Source organism: Triturus cristatus, chromosome 4_2, assembly GCF_964204655.1.
Source record: "Triturus cristatus chromosome 4_2, aTriCri1.1, whole genome shotgun sequence".
NCBI lineage: Eukaryota > Metazoa > Chordata > Amphibia > Caudata > Salamandridae > Triturus > Triturus cristatus.
The window spans coordinates 363,773,801-363,796,970 of NC_140586.1; the positions used below are offsets into that span (position 1 = coordinate 363,773,801).

The window sequence follows — 23,170 nt, forward strand, 5'->3', positions numbered from 1 at the left end:
CATAATGGACAACTGTGCATAGGTTTCGAAAGGGGTCCACATTACAAAAGTGAGAAACAAATTTAATTCCCACTGTGGAAACTTATGCTGTCTCAACTGCCCGTCCTAGACAATCAGCGGTGTCTAGGCCTAATTCGATGACAAAATTGGTCACATTCCAGCCATTCCAAGTGGTTTGAGTCAAGGAAGCCTGTAAGTCTTCTGGAACTGCTGGTAAGATCTCACCAACCATGTCCCAGGGTGAATGGGTGTAGCATCCCAGGAGGCAGCTCGCGATTACTGACTTCAGGGCAAGGAAAAAACACTACCGAGTATTGGGTGCGGTATCCTGTCCACTGGCATCCTAAACGTTCATGTACGAGTTTACCTCATGATGAGGTAGGGCAAATTTGCCTCCCCAGGACCCGCATTATTGTCTCCATATGCTTGACTCTGGTCAGGGTCCGAGCCAAAAAGTTGGTGATTCGGAAGGAATGAGCAATGGCTGCACCTCCTGCAGCAGCACTGGCATTGACGTCCAAGAGACATGCGTGGATTTTGGCGTTAGAATCAAAGTCAGCACTGATGCCAGTGTGGAACCCGAAGTGAGTTTGAGGGGCACAATTGCACTGCAGACGGCTCAGCAGGCAGTGACCAGATTGTAGACCCCTGTAGATACTTGGGGCCTGGAGGCACGCCGGAGGGGAAGCTAGAAGTGAGCTGAATATGCCCACCATGGCATCCCTAACGGTCTCTGTATGCTGCAACTGTAACAACTGACCTGGGAAATCAGGGTGCAGTGAGACCAGGGTTGGAGTTACCTCCTCAGTAGAATGGGAGCAAAACCAAGAGGCACAGTGATGCCCTTGCTTCTTCTCTGGTGATTGAGAGTGGCAGGAAAGGGTTGAGTCTCGCCTGAACATCTTGCATTTTTCCTTTGACTCACCTAAAGACTCTGACTGTGAAGAAGATCTGTCGTAGGAACGGCTTCGGGAGCAGCTCCGCACTCTCAACTTCGACTAGGAGCTGGGTCTCTGTGGAGTTTTGCAGTCTTTTGTCAGAGAGTTTTGCCTTGGGTTCTCGGATGGCTTTCGGGTTCATCTGAGCGCAGTCGTCACAGGCCTTGGAACTGTGTGCCGAACTCAAACACTAGAGGCACACCTCATGGGGATCTGTCATAGATATCTGTTGGTGACAGTCCCTACAAAGTTTAAACCTTGTATTCTTAGCAGGTGTCATGTTCCTTTTTACACAGGTAGATTTGTTGGGAAAAAAGCATTAAAAAAAATCTCTTCAGAGATGAAGAAAAGGAGCAGAGCTCCTGATCTACATCTGAAGGTGTGGAAAGAAAGAAATTGACTTCAGCACACACGAGTGGCACTTATATGCAGCTTTGTTTGCCACTCCCAGAGTGAAATGAAGTCGGCACCGCAGCTACACTGCACTACCTACCAGCACACAGGGGACTGCTTTTTGAGTTACCGGATCCAGTCTGTGGCCTAGGGATATTCACATGGTGAGGAATCTGAGGTTAGAAGTATTCATCGTAAAAAACAATGCGCTCCACGTTCTAGGTGAAAACTTCCAGTGTGGCAGGAACATTGTTTTTCCATTTTCTAAAAACATAACCCACACTTCAAGGGTTGTCTTTGAAAATAAAAGAAATACCAGCTGGTCGATCATGCCAAAATGGGGTGGTGGCTAGGCACCATTGTGCCTTTTTGCCAAAAGTGCTCCCAACTAATCAGTGGAAGCAATCATAGAAAAATCCCCGTCTCACCAGCGGAAAAGTCATAATATAGCAGACGGACTCTAACTAGGCCAGGAAAATTAAATTCAATACTCAATCTATCTTGTACCCACCTTTTAAATAAACCTGAACATATGCGTGAATGGTCAATATGCTTATGAAGACATAAAGAGGGAGCTTGGGCCAATACTGACATCACTAAAGAAACCTTTGCACTGTTATTGTCCACAAAGTTAGCAAGATGAGATTTCTGTGTAATGCAAAAGGCAAGGTTGGATATCTTTAGGTTTTGGACTCATTCAGCTCATGGTGCAATAACTTTGGCAGTAGGCCATGGCTTTTGCAGTAGGAAGACAGTATGAGGTTTGCTGATGGGTTGACCAAATCTATCCTAAAAGGTTTTATTTTAAGCCCACAGATGGTGTGGCTTCTTTGGTGATCTGTAGGCTTTGAAGGAGCTTACTTCTCACATGTGCTCCTGATACAGAATAAACATTTTGCTAGCTTAGAGACAAGTTAAGATTCTATTAAGGACATGGAGGAAAGGATTATCTATTGCGTCAATAAACATGGGTATCTTTCTAAAGTGTGTAAAGCCAGGGAATTGTGCTTTTTCAGTGGCTAAGATTTTTAATGCAGTGTACTGTATATGCTTAAGAAGACTCTGTTGTTTGTATGGAGAATATTTCCCTGCTTTCTCAGCTGTCTGATGGTGAATGTTGCAGGGCCGAACAAGAAACAGGAATGATTGATGGGTCCACAGTTTGGAAGTTGCAGGAAAGTTGTGGTTGAAGTTTTAACTCAAAGAAATAGGCTAATATGGTGGCTGCAGTGTCACATGAGGACTGGGGATTACTCGCATTTGCAGCACACGCTGTTTTTGTCTCTGATAGAAGGGCTTAATTCCAAATATAGGTACTTTATGATGTGTCTAATTGCCCATTGGGGATCAGAATTAAATTGTAGTTCTTTAGCACCTAACAGCCCCATCCCTGCTCCTCGCAGTTCTCCACATTGGATCAGTCTTCCTTCCCAAAAGGTATGTGCATAACAAGCCCCGCATTATAAATTACAGTTTTCATGACCAAACCTGATCACTAGTCACATAATGATGTACCACAGCTTGTGCATGGACTCTTGCTGCAAATGGCAAAATGCAATGCTAGGGTCCCGCATGATGTGCCCCTGGCATGTCTCACCTTCTACGCTCTAATAGCTACAAAAGGCAGCTACGTATATTTCTACAAAGAATACTATCAAAGTTCTGTTTCTGCAATGGTGTTTCCCTGCTGCTGGCAATTTAGGCTGGTACCTATACTACTTAATGAATTTGGCTCTCAGTACTCCCAAACGCGACATCACTCTTTAATGCTTGATCTTTGGGGACTATGCTATTACCCCACATCACCAGGGCTACCCACCCCCTGGATTATCTTTGGGTGCACCACCACCTCCTACCACTATGGCACTCAGCTGTTGTTCCATGAATTATACAGGACATTAGATCTGTCCATCATTATGTCACTCTATTTGATGGAAGAGCAGAAACGTCTAGCTGACCCATAATTTTTGCCCATTAACACATCCCTACAGTAGCACCAGCATGTACCTCCTGAGTGAGATGCAAATCATCCTTCTCTGCGCCGCTGGTCATTGCCAAGTTCCAGTGTTGAAGCAACTTAAAGACATCTGCAGGTACCGCACTGAAGGAGAATAAGAAACCCATATGTTATGAATATAGAGGTAATTACACTGCAGAAATCACTGAAAGAAGTGCAAGAGACAAAACAGACACCAAAGAAACCATGTGGGGGTCATTCCAGAGATATTTAACGCATCGGATCAAACAAAATGAGACAGATAAGGGAGAGTTATCTCAGGGAGCACACCATAGGGAGAGAACCTCAGAGACCAAAAATAATTTGCACACATCAGATCCAAAGGGAGATCACACACAGAACTTATAGGACAGAGACATTGTAAACTCCAAATAAATGACATCAGATATAGAAGCTGCATGGCATCACACAAAAGTAAAAAAAATATTGGCAGTATTAGTGTGGGAAAACAGAGGGGCATCACAGAAACCACAAGGACATCAAATAAACCACATGTATATCTTAACCAAGCACAAGAAATCCAAATAGAGGAAATTACAGATTGAACTAATAACACCCCTGAGACCATAGAGAGGGCACACCAGAAACCATACAGTCACAGAGGTCAGAAAGAGGCATCTGAGGTGTTTTGGAAGGGGCAACCTGTTAGCAAAGCATTCTGGAAAAAAGTATTTTTTGTACAAATATGTGATGCCTCTTCCATATTACAGATGGCTTGAATTATATTACAGTAATACAAATCTGGCATTTGGTTTATGGTACATTCTAGATTACAATGGATAGGACACTTATTGGAACTGAATCTACAATTTCGCTCCTCCTTAGGATGAATAAGAAAAACAGCTTGAGGAGAAGGTTTAAGAAGCACTGCCTTTTGTAGAGTTTAGATGACTTCTGTGATCTACATTAACTACACATTATTGTTATCTTTTAACAGCTTTACAATAGCTAAATGCTTACAACAGGGCCTATAGATGACAGTAGTCCACGCAAACAGGTCTCAATTCTTCGACACTCCAAAATCTGCTTGGACATGGTTCACAGAGGAGAGCCTGTTTCACGGACCTGGCGGAACCTCCTCCCGTGGAACCAGATTAATCCTCTCTGTCCCCCCACATGCGGGACCAGTCTCCCTCCCCGACGCACTCTCTCCAGGCCTCTGATGCTGTGAGGCACCAGATGACTTAAGGGTACTATCTGACTGCAACGTACCCCTTAACTTCCAGGACTGCCAGTGGACATAGATTTATCACAGAGTCCTGCAATATGATTTCCTAATCACTCTTTGTTTTAGGACAATGAGACATTCCCTTTTGAAATTTGAAAATTGTGTTCTTCTGATGGCCATCATTTATCCTGCACTAAGGAGGGGTCCTCTACTCCATTCACATTTTCAAGCTGTTTTGCGCTTCTCTTTTCTTTTCAGGGTGACAGATACTTCTGTGGTAGAAGTATGGGGTGGGAATTCATTAATACGTCATTTGCGTTGAACATTTTGAACTGTTGGTGTACTTGTTTGTTTTTTATTGCACTCAGGCACACATCTATTCCATACTTCAAGCAGCATGAATCGGTAATGTGGTCCATTGTCAAACACCATGGGCATGCACTTGGGCTGCCTTACATGGCGGAGTGCGACACCCCCACTCGTCCTACCCACACCTAAACTTTTTTCCTCAGGTCTGGAATCCCTACGAGTTCTGTCCTGGAACGTTAATGAACTTCTGGACTGCGTGAAACACATTGCAGACCTAGGTTTCGCACATCAACACCTTCCTTAGGTTCTGATGCTTTAGGAGACCGACCTTGTGTGTAAGTGCTTCTCCCTTCACCGGCACGGTCGAAGGTTAAACTGTTAACCTAATATGCCTATATGCAGCCCCAGTGACTAGACGCTTTTCTCCATGATCTGTCAAAGATCCTTCTCAATCTCCCTCAGGGACAGATGCCAATAGGCTGTGACTTCAATGCAGTTCCAGTCCTGGATATTGACGCTAAGGGTCCCCCTTTACATCCCGATGTACCAGGGCCCATCACCTCTATGACTGGGCAACCACTCTTGGTGTCTGTGATGTGTGGAGAATATGCAACCCCTGACAATGTCAATTCACACATACCTCTGCGGCACACCATACTTATTCCCGTATAGACTTTGTCTTCATGCCGGCCTTAGATTGCAGCACCGTATCACATGCCCAGATCCTCCCCCATGCTATATCAGACCATGCTCCTCTTTTCCTTCACCTCAGTTCCCTCAGAGATGGCCCGCATCTTGTGTGTGCCTCGTGAGATAGATACTGCCACAATTGTGGTAATCCCAAAGATACAGCCCCCCTTGATCGCCTGTGCCAACTATTGTCCAATATCCCTCATCAACGGTGAGGTCAAGTTCTTTGCCATGCTTCTGGCCACAAGTCCTAAGCAGGTCCTTCATATGCTCATACACACAGATCAATGGAGCTTCATGATTGCCCGCACTATGAGGCATTGACTTCGGCGACTGCACGTGGCCCTAGCCCACTGTCATCTTCTTCCATCCAGTCTGGCCTTCCTACTAATCGATTTTGAAAGGTGTTCGATACTGTGGACTAGGGATACCTGGGACATGTGCTGAATCAGGTGGGGATCAGACACTGCTTCTGTGGACTCATCCGGGCATTGTACTCTAATCCCACGGAGCAGGCTCAGATCCACAAGGAACTTTCCAGTGCCTTCTCTATTGGAAGGGGGACTAAGCAAGGATGTACCCGTCTTCTCTCCTCTTCAAGCTGGTGATCAAACCATTGGCGTGCCTCCTTCTTGGTGATGCTCAAATGAGCAGATGGAGGTGGAGCAAGGAGCATGAGGGCCCCTTAGCTTTCAATGCCGATGACGTTCTTCTTTACCTCGCAGACCCTGCGGTGAGTGGACCTCGCTGCCTCGGGCCTCCGGGTAAATCCTTCTAAATTGGTGTTAGTGACTCTGGATCCGACTTGAGACTGTGTTGATTGGCAAGATAATATCTCTATATGCTGCCTTAATGTTAAATACCTGAATGTCTGGGTGGCACTCCACCCTAAGCTTACCTGGTCCCTCAACCTTGGACCTCTGGCGCAGAAGGCTAAGGAAGACCTAGCCAAATGACAATTCCTTCCACTGAATGTGAGGGGCCGTATAGCCTAATATAAGATGATGATCTTGCCGAGATTTCTTTATGTCTTTCAAAATCTCCCCCCTATCTTTACCTTGGACCTGGTTCTGTGCTCTCAATAGGGTTGCAACCTTCTTTTTGTGGCACGGCTTCAGACCTCGCCTCGCTCTTGTCCATTGCCAATGTGCCCCAGATGACGGTGGATTTGGTATGGCCAATTTATATTGTTATTACCTTGTCTCCCAACTCGTGGTGATATACGACTGGTTTAACGGGGGTTGTGCGGATCCTGTTTACAGACTGGATCTATCGCTTTTGGAGGTTCCCTCGAATTATGGCTATGCTGTACGAATCCACAGTCCTCTGCACCGCTACCCCCAGTGACCAGAGTGGATTTCCTAACCTGGAGGGTTGCACTCAGCCACATTCATTTGGATACAACACTTACACAACAAACACCCCTCTGGCATGGCACCTGGCTTCAGGAAGTGGTGGGGCTACAAGGTTTTGGGAAATGTGACTTCAATGGCATCTCGTAGCTGGGAGACATGTGGTCAGGTTCCCACACACACGGTCCTTACAAGAACTCCAGAATACCTATGCACTCACCTCTACACAATTCTACAAACATCTCAGATTGTGACACACACTCCTCACGTATGTGTCTACAACTGACCCACTCTCTAAGTTTAGTCCTTTGGAGAATAGCTTCTTATGGGTGCACTGGGCATGGTAGGTCTCAAAAATCTACCGTACATTAATAATCTACGCCCCGGGTACCCTGGATCATCTTAAGTCCCGATGAGAAGGCTGGCTGGGTCCCCTTGAGGATGACGATTGGCAGGATGCAATGATAGCACCTGGGGCCATGACCATCTCCTCCAGGCTGCTCATGACTCAGACATACTATCTATATTGCGCCTATCTCACCCGACTCGGTTACACCGAGCGGGCCTCCTTTCTGGATCCACCTGCCTCCCGCTGTGGAGATGCTCCTGCCAATTTTTATCACATGGTGTGGTCGTGCCCCAGGATTCAAGAGTTTTGGACTGTGGTCGGGGGGGAACTGATGAAAGTCCTGGGCTGGGAAGTCACTCTATCAACCTTGATTTACCTGTTAGGGGTCTTGGGGGGCTCCAGGGACTCAATGGCAGACTGAATATTCCTCATTACAGCCCTCATGGTGGCCAAGTGGGACATTGCAACTCGATGAAAGAACCCTGCACCTCTCACCTTTTTGAAAAGGAGACGGGGTGGATTGGTGTGCACAACAAAAGAGACCTTTCTACGAGGCCCTAAGATACCCCGTGAACACGGTCGAGTATGGGGGAAGTGGCTGGACAATTTGCCTAGGGCCCCACAATTTGGTATGCGTGTTGATGTGTTGCCTCTGATCTATGGTACTATACAGCCCTTGTGGCCTGTATCGCTGTTTACTGCTGTAACACTTTCCATCCTAATAATTGTGTCATGTTCTACCTCCTGTGTAAAAAACCAATCAAGGCTGTTTATCAAAAAAAAGACTAGTCTCCGTAGAATCTCAATTTATTTATGTGGTGAACATGTATATGACGGCTACTACATTTTGCACACATTTAGTACACTGCCCACTCTAAATGGGCACAACCTAATATGTAAATCCGTCTACCTAGCATTCATTGTACACAATGTTGGGTTATTTTGCCTTTCATAGCACTCTTTAGGCATTTCATGTGCTAGCTTGACATGCCCGTGCCTGCACACACACGACACACACACACTCTTATTCATACAGTGATGTCATATGTGGTCTTGGCATTGATGTCACCAATAAAGTAATTTGAGTGGGCATCGGTAATTTTATGACTGAAGCCATTAGCAGTGCATGGGGGGGGGGGGCTGATTTATGGTTTGTCAAACTACCATAACTGGGCAATTTCAGGATATATTTGGTTTCTGTTTTGTAACTGTAACATCAATTGTCTGTTTTTTCAATAAATTGTCTGTTATTGTTTTTTAACTGTGCTAATGTCTGATATTCTTAACATGTTTTTCAGAGAATATTTAAGTCTATTTGAGGCTAAACTACATCCAACTCCCAGGTTCTTATATTCCACTATTTCCAATGCTCTGTGTGGCCAATCAAACATGAGCTCAGCACAATGTGTGGCCAATACACACTGCTCTTCACATTTGGCCTCTGCAGCAAGTCTTAGCCACAGGGCCTGAGCCCCATCACCTGGTTGCTCACCCCCTATTACATGGGGGTTGGCTGCAAAGTCTAGCCTAGTGCCAAACTCTATCCCTGCACCCAACCATGTGGCTAACCCCCACTGTCTAAAGACTGTGTCTTAAGACAGCTAGGTTAGAGAAAGCCAAAGCCTCTAGGTGCTGTGGAGCACGAGTGAGGTCACTATCTCCAATCCTAGCACTGCTCTCAGGCTGGTGAGAGCAGCACTAGGATTAGTTTGGGAGTTTGCAGCCTGCCTGCTTCGAGGAGAGAAGAGCATCCGTAAGAACATTGGTTCGTGTTCGCAGGTAAATGCTTTAAATTTATTATATATGTTTTTTTATGTATCACTCACCCTCCCACCCTCGGGACATGCCAGCCGCCACTGGCCTGCACCCACCCTACAATGCGACTAATCTCCCACTCTGCACAGCCTGTGATTGTGCAAAGCAAGGTTGGTTGTAGAAACTACTGCTAAACTCTGTACCCAACCTACCATGCAGCTAACCTACACCGTAACATACTGTCACTATGCAGCAGGAAAACCAGTGTAGATGCTTAATTTTTTTGTTTGAACAACGGACCTTGAGCCTGTTCTGTGAATCCAGATAAGCTGTGCATAGCTGAAATCTATACATAGCATACTCTGAAGCAGGCCCTGCAATCACTATGTTTTTTTATTTATTTGGCTAGAACTTTTCCCCCAGTGGATGGGTTTGCACAAATTTTGGATGGATTAGCACACATTTTGATAGTCCACTATCTTAGTTAGCTAAGGTTTGACATGTAAAGTGTTGTGTTGGTTCATTCAGGGGAACAAAGTTAAGCAGGGAAGAAGTGAAAAAAGGGTTTTCCCATTTTAACTCTGAAAGGAAATGTTGCTTTAGCCTATAGCATGAATAAATGAATGGGTTTACGGTAAATTTAGCATGAAAGTAGAACTTAATCCACAAAGTGTGTGTTCGCTGGTTTGGGGTAAATGTATTCACTCGTTTTTGAGATATTAGCATTTACGAACGTTCCCAACAAGTTTAGAAGTTTTAACGCTTTTGTATATCTTGCATGTCAATCACATTTTGAATTTTTCAAAGATTGTGAATGTTAGGAGAAGGGTCCCAAAAGATTTTTGTCTGGCGTCTTGAAACAATGGAGTCAGTACTGACTTTCAGGTTTTATGTTGTGGAAAAAGAAATTCCACTGTCTTGGTGAGCGATACAAGAGGTGCCCAACAATGGGGTGGGAAACTATAGAGTCACCTCGAAAAGAAAATGGATTTTGAACATGAAAAGGGCAAGATTTTATGCTGACACTTCTGATTTTCAGTAAAACTGCAAGAATACGCTAAAAATATAAAAGACAATTCAGCTGTGAACAGTCGAAAGCTGTGCGTAGTAGGTGTTGAGTACCCATGGCACATTGGGCGTATTGGCCAACCCATTACGCACATGGCCGAAAGTTCTGTTGTCAACCCATGCTGTTCAACAAATGGCCATGTGCAGTGGGGGTTGCTCACCCACCACAGGTTTTGTGCAGGGGTGGCCTGCACATGGCAGGCTGGCCAAAGGGTCGGGCCACAGGCTAGGCCGTGTGGCCAGTCCCTGCTGAACACAGCGAAAGGCCATGCGCAGGAGGGTTTGGCTACTACGGTGGGTTGAGCGCAGGGCCTTTGTAAAATATAAAGAAATCATTAAAAAAATCCTCTGAAAAAAGTGACAGGTAAAAACTGAGTTATATCAAATGCGTAAAACCACAGAAATTCGCCAGTTATGGTTATCAACACACATAACACACACCATAACTTGCGCTGCCTGCCATGTTGGTAATTGCCAACAGCACACACAAAAGCAGCTATTAGCAAAATACGAATTTTTTAGACCATATCGGAAGGTGCTGGCTGTTTTGAAATGTCTGATTGTAATGGGGAAGGCACTGCAAAGCTGAAGTGTGAATGCTGAAAAAGAGTTGTCACTCAGTTGAAAGTGCTTAAAGGTTGGCACTACCATGAGAAGCTTATGTCCAGATCTTTGAAAACAACTGGGCTGGTAGGAAGTACATTGTTTTTCGACAAAAAAAGACTGATCACTGCAAAGCTAGAAAAGACCAGGTAAAGGGATTTGAAGGCAGTTCTCTTTTTGATGGGTAGCCAGGCAAGTTGCGTGCTGGAGAGAGAAACCAAGTCATGGTGCATGAGTCCAAAATCAATGCAGAGGGTAATATTTTGAATTCTTTACACTACACTGAGCAATAATTTGCAGTGATTGTTGGACTTGTTTTCTACTTTTTAAGACCATTTATGTACACTGGGAAGGCACTTGGTGAACTGTTGCTTGAATCAAGACTAGTCACTTCCACTGATAAAAGGATACCTATTTATTTATTTTGCATTGCAGGAACTTTGATTTGCTTACCATAATTTTCAAAATGCCTACATTAACAACAACTGTACATTTTTTAGGTTGATGTTACAGTTTTAAAATTAATTGTTCATGTGATCCGATATGTGTGAAAGTAACAATACATGCACAGAATGACAAATATTTATTTATACACTTAAGTGAAATGGTGGCTTCTGTTATTCGTGTGCGTTGATTTACATGCTGAAGACATAACCACTTAGGGTACTTGTTAAAGGAAAAGAGGATGCACTATCCAGAATTTATTTAGGTATTCTTACTGTTTATTGTGGTGAATAGTGGTTGTCAAGTATATGCATTTTACTGCCTAGCTTCTCCCATGGTGTCAGGGCAAACCCCACCCAACCCTAGTCCTTCAACTGTTACAAGCATTAAATTCCACACATGCTTAGAGTCTTATAATGAACAGGGACCCAATTCTCTTAGAGTCTTTCCAGACTGTACAACCACACTCACTTTGGACGAGTCTAAAAAGCGAAAGACCTATTTGTTCATTACCCAGTTACTTGGCAGTCTCACAACAGTGTGTGAGCTAGCTAGTGACTCAAGTAGAAGTGCATGGATGTGAGAAGGTGGATCAATGATAGAGTAAGGAGGGATTGCTACACGTTTAAAATGGGAGTGATTGCTACACGTTTAAAATGAGATGCTAAGAAGTCTTGTGGTACCCTATAATGGTCTGCACTCTTGTTTGATGCTGGATCTCATAGCTGGATTTGTTATGGTGGGATGGTTTTGTTTGTAGGTGAGCCTCTAAGCCTACAAGAATGCTTTTGGTTGTGGCCGGTGTACCTCTAGGTCTCTAGTTTTTTCTGATTGAAGGGATTTCATTGAAGTTTTTGCCTTGAGGTCTGCTTTAGTGTCTCTGATAAAAGATTCTTACTGTTCACATGAAGTACCCTGTTGGGTCTGCTCTTCAGACTGCAGTGTGCCAATGAGCTTCAATGTACTATCCACTTTGTCCATCCAGTTTGAAAGCACAGAATGAAACCTCTGCCATTCTGATTCTGACAGTCCATGTGGTCCACCCCTGATAGCCTGGAGTTCGAAAGTCCAACTCTCTAAGCTGCTGACAAATGATGTCAAAATTTTGGCAACCCCTGAAAAGACAGAACAAGCATTACTATGCATTATGTTACTAAAGTGTCAACATTCAGTGAGTAATATCACTACCTACATATCATAACGCTGCCTCATCCACACAAACTCACATCATACATATACTGCCCCTGCTCAATATCCCTTCCATTCTTCGTAAATTGTTTCTTCCATGTTATAACTCTGCCTCTGTAATGGGTGCCTTATATGATTGGAACCATACAGCATCTAATGGACAGTTTATTGTTCCCGTGTCTACCGCCTTCTCCTGCTTGTCCCCCATTCTGAGTTTTTTTTAAAGTCCCATTCTATGCGAAAGTCTCCTACGCTGAGAGAAATCCTGGACAAATGTACTTGCTAGATACATTTGAAGGAATGGGAGAGGAACATCTAGTTAGTGAATTGCCTTAGGTACAGCTAGTGGGAAGTATTGAATTAGTACATGTTTTCGACAGGCTGGTGAAAGGCATATGAAGACCAGCTACCAACACAGTATTCAAAGTGGAAAAGACTGGAGAATATGGCCTGAGACAGGCAAAGGATGAATGCGGATAAGATAGAAAAAAGGAGTGGTTCTGCAGTAAAGAGGAGGTAAGTTTGTAGGCAAGTGCAAACGCTTGCTAGAGTAAGGGGCAAGGCAATGATGAGTTTACTGACACATTTCTATTGAGCTTGCTCATGAAAGTGTTCACGCAGGCTGGATTATGCTTAGCATCCTTGAACATGCAATACACATGATCAGTGCCCAGACACAGGTTTGGGTCTTATAAAAGGGGAAGGCCTGGCTTTGAAAAGGTAGAAACATGCTTGACCCAGAAGGTTCCAATATTCCTGATGGCTGCATACTGTGATCTTTGAGGAACCAATGTTGTTCATAAGATTGATTTGAAGAATTAGCCTAAACATACCTTTATCTTGGGAGCGGGAGACTAATAGGGGCCACAAGTACTGGCAGTTTCTAGTCACCCAGATCACTTTCCACTAATTCTTTTTACATTAAAGGCTACTTCTTGCCACTTTGCTGTTACTCTCGCTTCATGTCTCATTTATAGTATGTCATGGAGCCAAAATAATAATAAATTGTGATTATCATGCAAAACAAACATGGGGATGATATTCTCTAAACATCCTGAGAAGGTGAGCTCCAGGAAGTACTATCTGATTAAAGGTGCCACATGGTTTATCTGGTGCTGTGTGCCTCAAATTTAGTAAATTTGTTTTAACCAGTCTGGTAGTGCTGTGCTATTTTACTGTGGCAAACAATTTTCAGATACAAGAGTAAATCCATCGAATGAACTACCACACCACATCAGCACAGTACAGAACCATCACATCTCCAGGAAAATCTTCATAACTGGGTTTGTTAATCCAACAGTCTAAAGACACTACAGTGAATACTCAGACATAACTGTGTGACTAGCTAGCCCAAATATTTAACTGACTCCCTACACAGACAAGGAGATGCAAACACAGGGAAAAATAAATGCAGACACAGGAAAAGATGCACATACATGAGTTGCGAGGCACACAAGTAAGGTGATGATTCAGATGTAAGAAAAAGACAAGACACTTGGGATACAAGTCACAGAGGTAAATAGAAAACACATTTAAATGGGTCAGAGACTCAAGGACAGTCACGCCAGGCAAGAAAAGAGTTAGGACGTCATAACGGATAATCGAGGAGAAGCAGACACTGGGAAAAAGGAGGACACAAACAAAGGGAACGAGTGACAAATATTAGACAAGAAAACCTAGAGAATATTGCACGGGAACATGAGAGAAGGACTCACAGAGGCGTTGGACATAGACATAGGGACATAAGACAATGAAACAAGGTCTGTGTAGACAATAATGATACAAGAGTGTACAAACTGTGGGAACCCATACAAGGGATTAGGGGACACAGACACAAGGACATAAACATAAGCCAGGGCATACATACACCCTAAAAAAAGATACACCGGTAAGAGAAATGTGAAAGAAGAAACATACTCAGACAGGCACAAACTGGGCACAATCACAGTATAAATGGAACACAGACATGAAAAACGGCCATGGAGGAACACAAAATAACGCAAACTGAGGGAACAGGGCAGTCAAACATGAGGTATGGGACACAGTGACAGGAGACAGACACAAAATCGAAGCAGCACAGGAATAGGGGAATTGAAGCAGGAATAGGGCTTAGCTCAGATATAGAGACATAAGATACAGATATAGAAACATGATGATAGAAAGCCACTGACACAGGATAGTAGATAGGCAAAGGAAAAACTGGCAGAAATGGGAAGAGAACACAGGAACATATAGAGGCACAAACACTGGACAAAGAACACCAACATGGATGCAGATTTATAAATGGGTCTAAACCCAGGAAATATGGCACAATCTCAGGAAAAGGGGGATTCACACACTGAATAAAGAATAATCATGCTCAAAACCAAACTACACAGCACACTTTGCCATACCCACATAAATATCACCGAACAACACACTGCACTTTATCACAGGACACTAACACCACATAACATCAGATTCCTCCACAGGAGACCTCACCACACCAAGACACACTCATTCATCACACAATTCCACAATATGCACTAGATCCCGCCATGCCATTCTATTTAACTCCACTTCATGTCACCCTATACATGGCACCAGAACACAACATTTGAGACACAGCCTCAAATCCAAAATATGTAATGACGACAGAGCACCAACCTATCAAATATCCAATAACACCCACAACACTACAGCAAGCGAACCAATTCTGGCTGCCTGGCACATCACTCAACAGAACCGCATACATCATACAGTATCATGCTGCACATGCGTAGCATTTCATGAATACCAAATCACATTACATCAAAACAGACCACACCATATCACAATCTGCAACATAATGTACCATCAACTTAACACTTACTGAAGATTACTTGACACCAGTTCCCTAAAGGGCTATACAGCAATACCAATGAAAAGGAAGGGAGTACCACCACAAAAGCAAAATCAGTAACCATCAGAGAGATACCAAATCTTAGCCTTACAATGTGAGCCTGTGTTGCCATCTCATATGTTCCTGCATTACCTAAAAATTAATTCACAGACGCTACAACCGACAGCTTGGGCAATGCTACCTGAGAGGGATGAAGAGGAAGAATAAGTATGCATGGTGACACATTGTACATCACCTGATATCATAACATGATGAGACACACATACCCAACTTATCAACATATCAACCAACAACAACAACAGCAAGAGTACCATCTAGAAAGCTGAAATCACTGACAAACACACCCCATCTCAAAGACAAAGCCAATGATACAACACACTTCCAGAATCTCTACATACCTACGGCGGTTGTTAAATCACAAACTAGCCTCCTGTGGATGTTTAAATGATGCCACAATCAAAAATTAGTAGTCAGGGGCCACCAGAAGACATGAAGAGGAAGAGTGAGAAGTAAAAAGTACACACGAGAATAGCGAGGGTTAGGAATATGTCCTCTTATCATATGCACATAAACATGAATATTCCAAGTTGCACTGTACACGTGACTTGTATATTCTACAACTGTGAAAGAAATTCTTCTTAAATGAATTATATTTTTATAGAGCGCTCTAATGCCCATAGATGTCTTGGTGCTAAAGCTGCCTCGGATGAACAATTAACCCCTACCAATTTTTTTTATTTTTTTTAAACAACTAGGTTTTTAGAGCTTTCCTAAAATGCATATGGGTAGTCTGACTCTTACTATACAAAAGAAGACATTTCACAATTTTTCAGTGGCAAAAGTAAAACTTCTACCTTCCCAAGATGCCCGTTTCACTTTAGGAAACAACACATTTCTTGCAGAAGAGAAGACCAGTTTTGTACTGGAAATATACAATAGAATCTAACTTTGATATAGTCAGGTCCTGTTAGAAATGGCGATTTCTGGTTGGCTAGGGCTTGCGCCAAAGCCAGGCAGAAACCACTACTCTAGTCAGGGCTGGGGAGTTACACGCCAAAGATAACCCCTGCTCACCCCCTTGGTAGTTTGGCACGAGCAGTCAGGCTTATCCCGGAGGCAATGTGTAAAGCGTTTGCGCGCGCACCCAGCAACAACACCCAAGGCCCACCACAAAGGAAACTCCACACAAGGTATTATATAAAAATAGCCTTTGTATTATACCAAACACATTAGATAATATTCACACAATTTACACTGTGCCAACTGGCACGGGCAGAATTTTACAAGGGATTATATGTACAGGGGACAGGGCCACATGGACCACTGTCAGGAATTAGCACTTTTAGAACATAGCACTTAGAACATAGGAATAATACTTTAGAACATAGCACATAACCAGTAACTACTGGTAACAGGTAAGTACCACCTACGCAACCCTAACCACCTTAGGAAAATATCGCGCAGGGAACCAGGACCTCACTAGCACCACCTGTACTAGGAGAAAACAAACAACCACCAAAGTATCACAATACCTGTAGGGGTAAACGCACATTACACATGATGCATCACATTCAGAGGTGTAGGGAAGGAAAACACATGATGCATAAAAACACATTCAGAGGTGTAGGGAAGGAAAACACATGATGCATAAAAACATTCAGCGGTGTAAAACAAGGCACATGACGCATAAACATACATTCAGAGGTGCAGGTTAGGAACAACAGCGAGAAACTCACATAAGCCACCACCTGTGGCAGTCCCTAGGCCAACTGGCCTTGTTGGGGCTAGGACGCCCTGTGTCCCAGTGTCAGGGCAAGACTGCGCACGCAGTCAGGGCAAAGCGCAAGGGGCCCCAACCTAAACGTTGCAGCTGCCCACTAAGTGCTGGGCAGCTGTGGAAGGAACCTGGGCACCACTGTGACTGTACATCAATTGTGCAGCGCGTAGGGGGGGGGGGGCCTCGTGGGCTTTAGCTCACCCAAAGAGAAATACGCCCCAAATCACTGGAGCGGGCCGCTCTTATCACACTGAAAATGCCCCCGTAACGTTGGAGCCTTCTCGGGGCTCGTGAGCCCTCACCCACTGGAGCCTCACTGGGCGCGTGCACAACACTGCGGTGCGTGGGAGCCTCGTGGGTTCCACACACCAAAGAAATGCCCCCGGTGGTTTAGAGCGTCCTCGCTCTGAGCAAATAGTGCTGGCCCTTCGTTGGAGTCCCTCTGGACTCTTAAACAATCATTGCCCGTGGGAGTCCCTCTGGACTCTAAAGAAATAATGCTTGGCGCTTGAGCCTCTCTGGCTCTGGAAAATAATGCCCCCGCTTACGTTGGAGAGCTGAGCGAGGCTCTCAGTCACAACGTGTCCCCACTGGAGCGGCCCGCAACTGCGGTGCCGCTGGCCCCTCACTCACCGGGTCGATTCAGCTGAGGGAGAAGGCTTCTCAGGACTCTGGCGGCATGCGGAGCTCTCTCTCTGCTTCGCCGGAGCCCCGCTCAGGTCCACACACCTCCTGGCTCCTTTCTCGGCCGGACGTCCTGCAGAGAGCAGCGGCACTCTCGGTCGAGCCTCCGGTCACATGGGCGACACTCACTGGGCACACGCAGGAACGCGGGGTAGGCTCCCGCCTGCTTCCTGCTTAAACCACGCCCCCGTCCCAACACGAACTGCCTGACTTCCTGCGGGAGCCCGGCTGCGGCGGTGAATTCTCTTCAGCGGCAAGCGGGGTGGGCACCCGCGATCAATGACGAAAAAGGCAGAACAGCGGGGTAGGCAAATTAAGACTAAGCGGGGTGGGCACCCGCGACAGCACCAATATGCGGGGTGGGCTCCCGCTATCAAAATAATTAAATAAGCGGGGTAGGCACCCGCGAGGATTGCAAGCGGGGGAATCTCTGCGTCGGGGTTCCCCTGTAAAGGATCGCAGCTCGGCGCTGCTGGTGCCACAAATAGAGCGCTCCTAGCGCTATAAGTAAAAAGCGCTTCCAGGCTCTTAGGGGAGAAAGCAAGTCCAGCAAAAGTCTTCAAAAGCAGGGGGGGCAAAGACTGGGCCCAGGGGCCAGCTCACAGGGCCCTCCAGCAGGGAGGCAGTCCCCAGTGGCGGTCTCTCCTGGCGCCCAGCAGCAGCAGGCCCCCCTCAAGTTGGATCAGCAAGAGAACCAATTGTAAGGGGACACAGCCCCTTTTTATACAGTAAAACCCTTTGTCTCAAGGTGCAGGGAAGGGGCGAACCAGTTACAACTGGTTCCTGAGCACTTTGTTTTGCTCAGCCTCTTTCCCTATTCAGAGAACAGGCCAGGGTCATCAGTCGCACCACAGGGGGCGGAGCCAGCATTGTGTGGGGAAAGCCCAGCCCTATTCAGGTCCTAGGTGTACTCCTCCCACCCATCTAGCTGCTGATCTCCCTATTCACCACTGGGTGACTCATCCTGACTCGGGGGATTCCCTAGCCCGTCACATGACCTCAACCAGCCAATCGCCAGACAAGGCACATATTTCATACTGCACACAGAAGGGCCCACTTCTAGAAGTGGCACTTCCACACTAGGTACATGCACGCCGCACACATCATCGCGCAGCATTTCATCACATGAGTCCGCACATACCAAACTCGAGCCTGCATACCCCACGCATCAGGAACTACCAGGGACACATACATTCCCCCATGCATTCCTATGGGAGGGCAGGCCAACCTCACTACACGCACGCACTTTACCCTGGGACACAGTGGTAAAGTGCGCAGAAACCAAAAATCACTAACACAAGTCACCAGTAAAAGCAAAAAGTTTCAGGGGTGAACCTGCCAGAAGGGCCAAGTCCAACAGGTCCACATTTATGTAAGGCCTTATAAGCAATGCAAAGGGGTTTACAAATAATGTGCTTTTTTTGCAGGAAATCAGTGCAGCCTTTGTAATGCCTGGGATACTGACTGGCACCTGGGAATACTAAGGAGATGAGCAGCTGCATTTTGAAGAGTTTGGAGCTTACGCAGAAGTTGCTGTTGCAGATTGACATAAAGAGCATTGCAACAATAGATTTGTGATAGAACTCAAGCAACTATCACTGTTTTTACAGCTCAAAAGGAATACAAGGAAATATTTTCTTCAATATTCTTAGGATATAGAAACATGAAGAAGGGACCTGATTGATTTGATCTAAAAAAGTCAGTTTATCATCGAACAGCACTTCTAAATTCTTTACCTTTCCATAAGGGGACAGCAGAATGGCACCAAGAGTGGGAATAGAAGTACCATTGCCAAACAGAAGAACTTCCATTTCTCCCGCATTAAGTTTAAGGCAATTATTTGTCAGCCATTTTCCAATCTCCATCATACAATTAAGAAAACTATTTGCTACCTCATGAATGTTATTTGAAATGGACACAACAATTCAGGTATCATCAGCATATGATACTATTAAAAACCCAAAAGAATGAAACAGTCTGGATAACGGTGTAATATGCTTATTAAACAATGTGGGACTAAGCGATGACCTCTGCGAGAAAAAGGCTTGGAGACGAAGGCATTCAAAGGGGCAAACTGTGGTCTATCAGTGAGAAAGATGCTTAATAGAGCTAGTGCTGAATCCTTAATCCCTATGCTCTCAAGGCGGTCCATCAACATCGTGTGATTGACGGTGTCAAAAACTACCGACACATCTAACAAGCTGAGTGCCACCTTACCCCCTCTATCAACTATAGATCTAATTTCTTCCGTCACAACAACTAAAGCGGACTCAGTACTGTGTCACCTCTAAAACCAAACTGAGACGAGTCAAGCAGTTTGTTGCTGTCTAAGAAAGCAAAAAGTTCTATATTCATAGCTTTCTCAAGTATTTTGGCTAGTAGAGGCAATTGGGAAATAGGATGGTAACTGCTAACTTCATGTGGCTTGAGTGAAGGTTTTTGTATTAAGGACAACACAGAGGCCTTTTTCCAAGGTCTAGGATAATGTCCAGAACTAAACGCACTATTTAATAGCTTAGTAAGATGTAGAACTACGATCCCTGGTGCCAAATGAAAAATTCTAGAGGGAATGGGATATGATGGATCAGCTGATTCAGTGGAGTGCATTAATTTTTCCACCTTCTCCAATGTAAATTCACTTAGTATCACATTGCCATTAGTAGAAACTTCGGGGTTAGAAAATTACGTTATAGCAACCTGAATATTTGATGAAAACACATTATATACCTCATTAATTTTTGCTTGAAAAATGTTTGCCAGGCTGTTTTAAAAGGTTTTATTCAAGCGTGTAGTATTATTGTTAGTTAAATTAGCAAGTGCATTAACTGTTAAAAATAATTCTTTAGCTGAATTTTTAGCTGATTGGATCTTTGCCGCAAAGTAGGATGTTTCAGCCATAATCACAACTTTATACTCCCTAATACATTGCTTATATTTACCTCTCTTGAGTGGATCATAATTTTTGTGCCATTTTTGCTCCTGCCTACGGCAATGTTGTTTCTGAGATCTTAATTTATCCAAGTGCCATGAAGCAGAGGATTTATTTCTATAATTCTTTTGTGTTTTTATAGGGGCCAGTTGATAAACAGCATTAACAATCCAATGTGCATAGTTAGAGGCTGCCGGGTCTAAATCATGAGCTAGTTGCAGTCAATGGACAAAAGCCCTCACCCAAGGGAAGCCTGCTTCACCGTAGGGTTCCTCCTCACGGCTGGCACACAGCAGGATGGCATCGCGGGCTACATACCTACTTAGAGGGGAGCACTTCAGAAGATTTGTATAAGACGTATATACCTATGGATAATTAGGTGAGTGGTATGAAAGTTGTGCAGATTGGAGATAATCAGTGGACAGCGGAGATTAAAACTTCCTTCTGGTAGACTTAAACTTTATAGTTGTCTCCAAGTGGACTTAAAAGGAAATGGGGACAGATTCCATCAGGAGAGAGTGGTTGAAATATTTCTGCCTAAAAGAAATGCCCTCATCAAAAAGGTGCAGTGGCATTCGTCAAAATCTCTGCCTTTCGGCCTACTAATAAATCCATAGAGGATTACATATATTGTGTAAGCTATTAAATGTTTTTCGTCAAATGAATGTCTCACAGTCTTATGGTTGTGATATGGGCAATGTTTACCTGTTGTGGCAAATCGTAAAGTATAGTTCAGTCAACAACATACCTCATAATTCTATGGAAATATTGTCACCAGAGCCAGGAGTCATCATTTAGGTGGGTAAGCTCATGCTTATGGGTTGGCTTAATTTGTTGTATAAGTAGCAGTAAACCAAATTGTAAAGGAAAGGCACACAAATCAGACTTCAGGATAAAAAGAGACATTTTGATGGGTGAAATCATGAGCTATAAAGTGTAGTACATGATATATCATTGTTAAGTCCTGATACATATGTCCACAACCTGAAGATCCAGCATTGTTCTTTCTTCAGGAGGACGCATAGTCCATCATTGGGGGAGCATGATAATTGAGGTTTCCCTATTATCATCCCATGTATGTCATCGTCATGATGTGACATTTCCAGAAAATGATGAGTCAATGTTGTAGTGGAAGGTCTGTTTGGGTATTCTGAGATTCAATTATCCAAGTCTTAACCTTCCTAGTGGTCATTCCTACATAGTGAAGTCCACAAGGACATGTGATTCAGTGGATTATTCCTTAGCTGTTGCATTTAGGTATAGCTTTTAGCTCCCAGGGGGTTGTCAGTCCCAGAGCTAGTTGTTTAGAAGGGATGGTGAATTTACATACACCACATGTAGCGTAAGGAAACTGACCCAGTACACTTGGGAAATGCCAGAGAGGAGTTTGTACATCAGTGTGGGTACTCGTCCTCGGTCAATAAGCACTAATAGTTTCTTGAGATTCTTGCACCTTTTAAAAACAAAAGGGTGTGTCTAGTTTCATTTTTCCCACATTAAAAATGTGCACAATTCTTGTTATTGCTCTATTGAGATAATTTGCAGAACTAGAATGTGTTGAAAGACACTATCTTGTCTGACTCATTTTTAATTTATGACTCGAGCAGTGCCATTCTGTTGTTTTTCTTTGCCGATTTTTGGCTTTATCTATCAGTGTTCGTAAATAGCCTCATTTTATAAATTCACCACTCAGTTGTTCGGCTTAGGCAGTGAATGTGTTAATGTGGGTGTAGTATCTCCGTAGACGTAGGAGAAAGGAACTGGCCTACTTGGAGATTATCTTTTAGTGCCCTCGGTTGGAAACTGTTGTCTAGGAGGAGCAAATTCCTATTGGTAGGTTTTCTGCATAGTTGTGTCGCCAGTCTGCCATGTTCTGGATACATGAGTAAGTCTAGAAACAGGAGTTTGCTCTTACTCTGATGGCTAGTAAACTTCAAGTGAGTGTTACAAAAAATTAGTCCACTATATGAATTCAGGAATTGACTCTTTCTTCTCTTCCCATTTAGGGGAGGATGTCATCCATATATTTTTTCCTTAGCCATGAGAGCAGCTAACTTTAGCATTTTGGGTGATCTAAATCCGCATTTGGATCACTCTCAGGATACTGATATGGGCAACTTCCTAGCTGATCTTGAGGCATGCCAGTTATCTCAACTGGTGCAGGGTCCCACGCACTCTGCAGGCCATTTACTGGACCCAGTTTTTTCCAACCTTTCGCTCCTGACCATCCACACTCCTACGCCAATGTGTTGGTCTGATCACTATTTAATCACTATGACACTCTCGAGGGTAGTACCTGTGAGGAGCGTGTCTCAGAAGTCCGTACTTAGACGCCCCTGGCATAAACTCGACATCGCTCAATTTCATGGCCTCCTTTCTATGACCATGTTCAGCACTCCAGATGATCCAAACATGGCCGATAGATCATTGTCAGATTGGATTCTCCGTGCTTTGGACTCTCTCATTCCGGTAAATTGGTCAAAAAGTTGTACCACCAAATCCAATTCTTGGTACGATGCTAAGCTTACATCCTTGCGTAAGGTGTGCAAAAGGCTGGAGAGAGCCTGGAGAAGGGATTACGACCCTAATTTGAAGGGGTGTTATCAGGCAGCCATTAAGAAATAC

At 44.3% G+C, this 23,170-nt stretch overlaps 1 protein-coding gene across 3 annotated transcripts in view; it reads right to left on the reverse strand.

Annotated features, from left to right (window-relative positions):
- AXDND1 (axonemal dynein light chain domain containing 1) overlaps window positions 1–23,170 on the reverse strand; it is a 564,522-nt gene that overhangs the window by 145,433 nt on the left and 395,919 nt on the right. For all 3 annotated transcript variants that reach the window (XM_085601802.1, XM_085601801.1, XM_085601803.1), the window contains exons 17-18: window positions 11,985–12,201; window positions 3,339–3,432 (exon numbers count right to left, since the gene is read on the reverse strand). In XM_085601802.1, coding sequence (XP_085457928.1) covers window positions 3,339–3,432; window positions 11,985–12,201 — 311 coding nt within the window. The remainder of the gene's footprint in view (window positions 1–3,338; window positions 3,433–11,984; window positions 12,202–23,170) is intronic.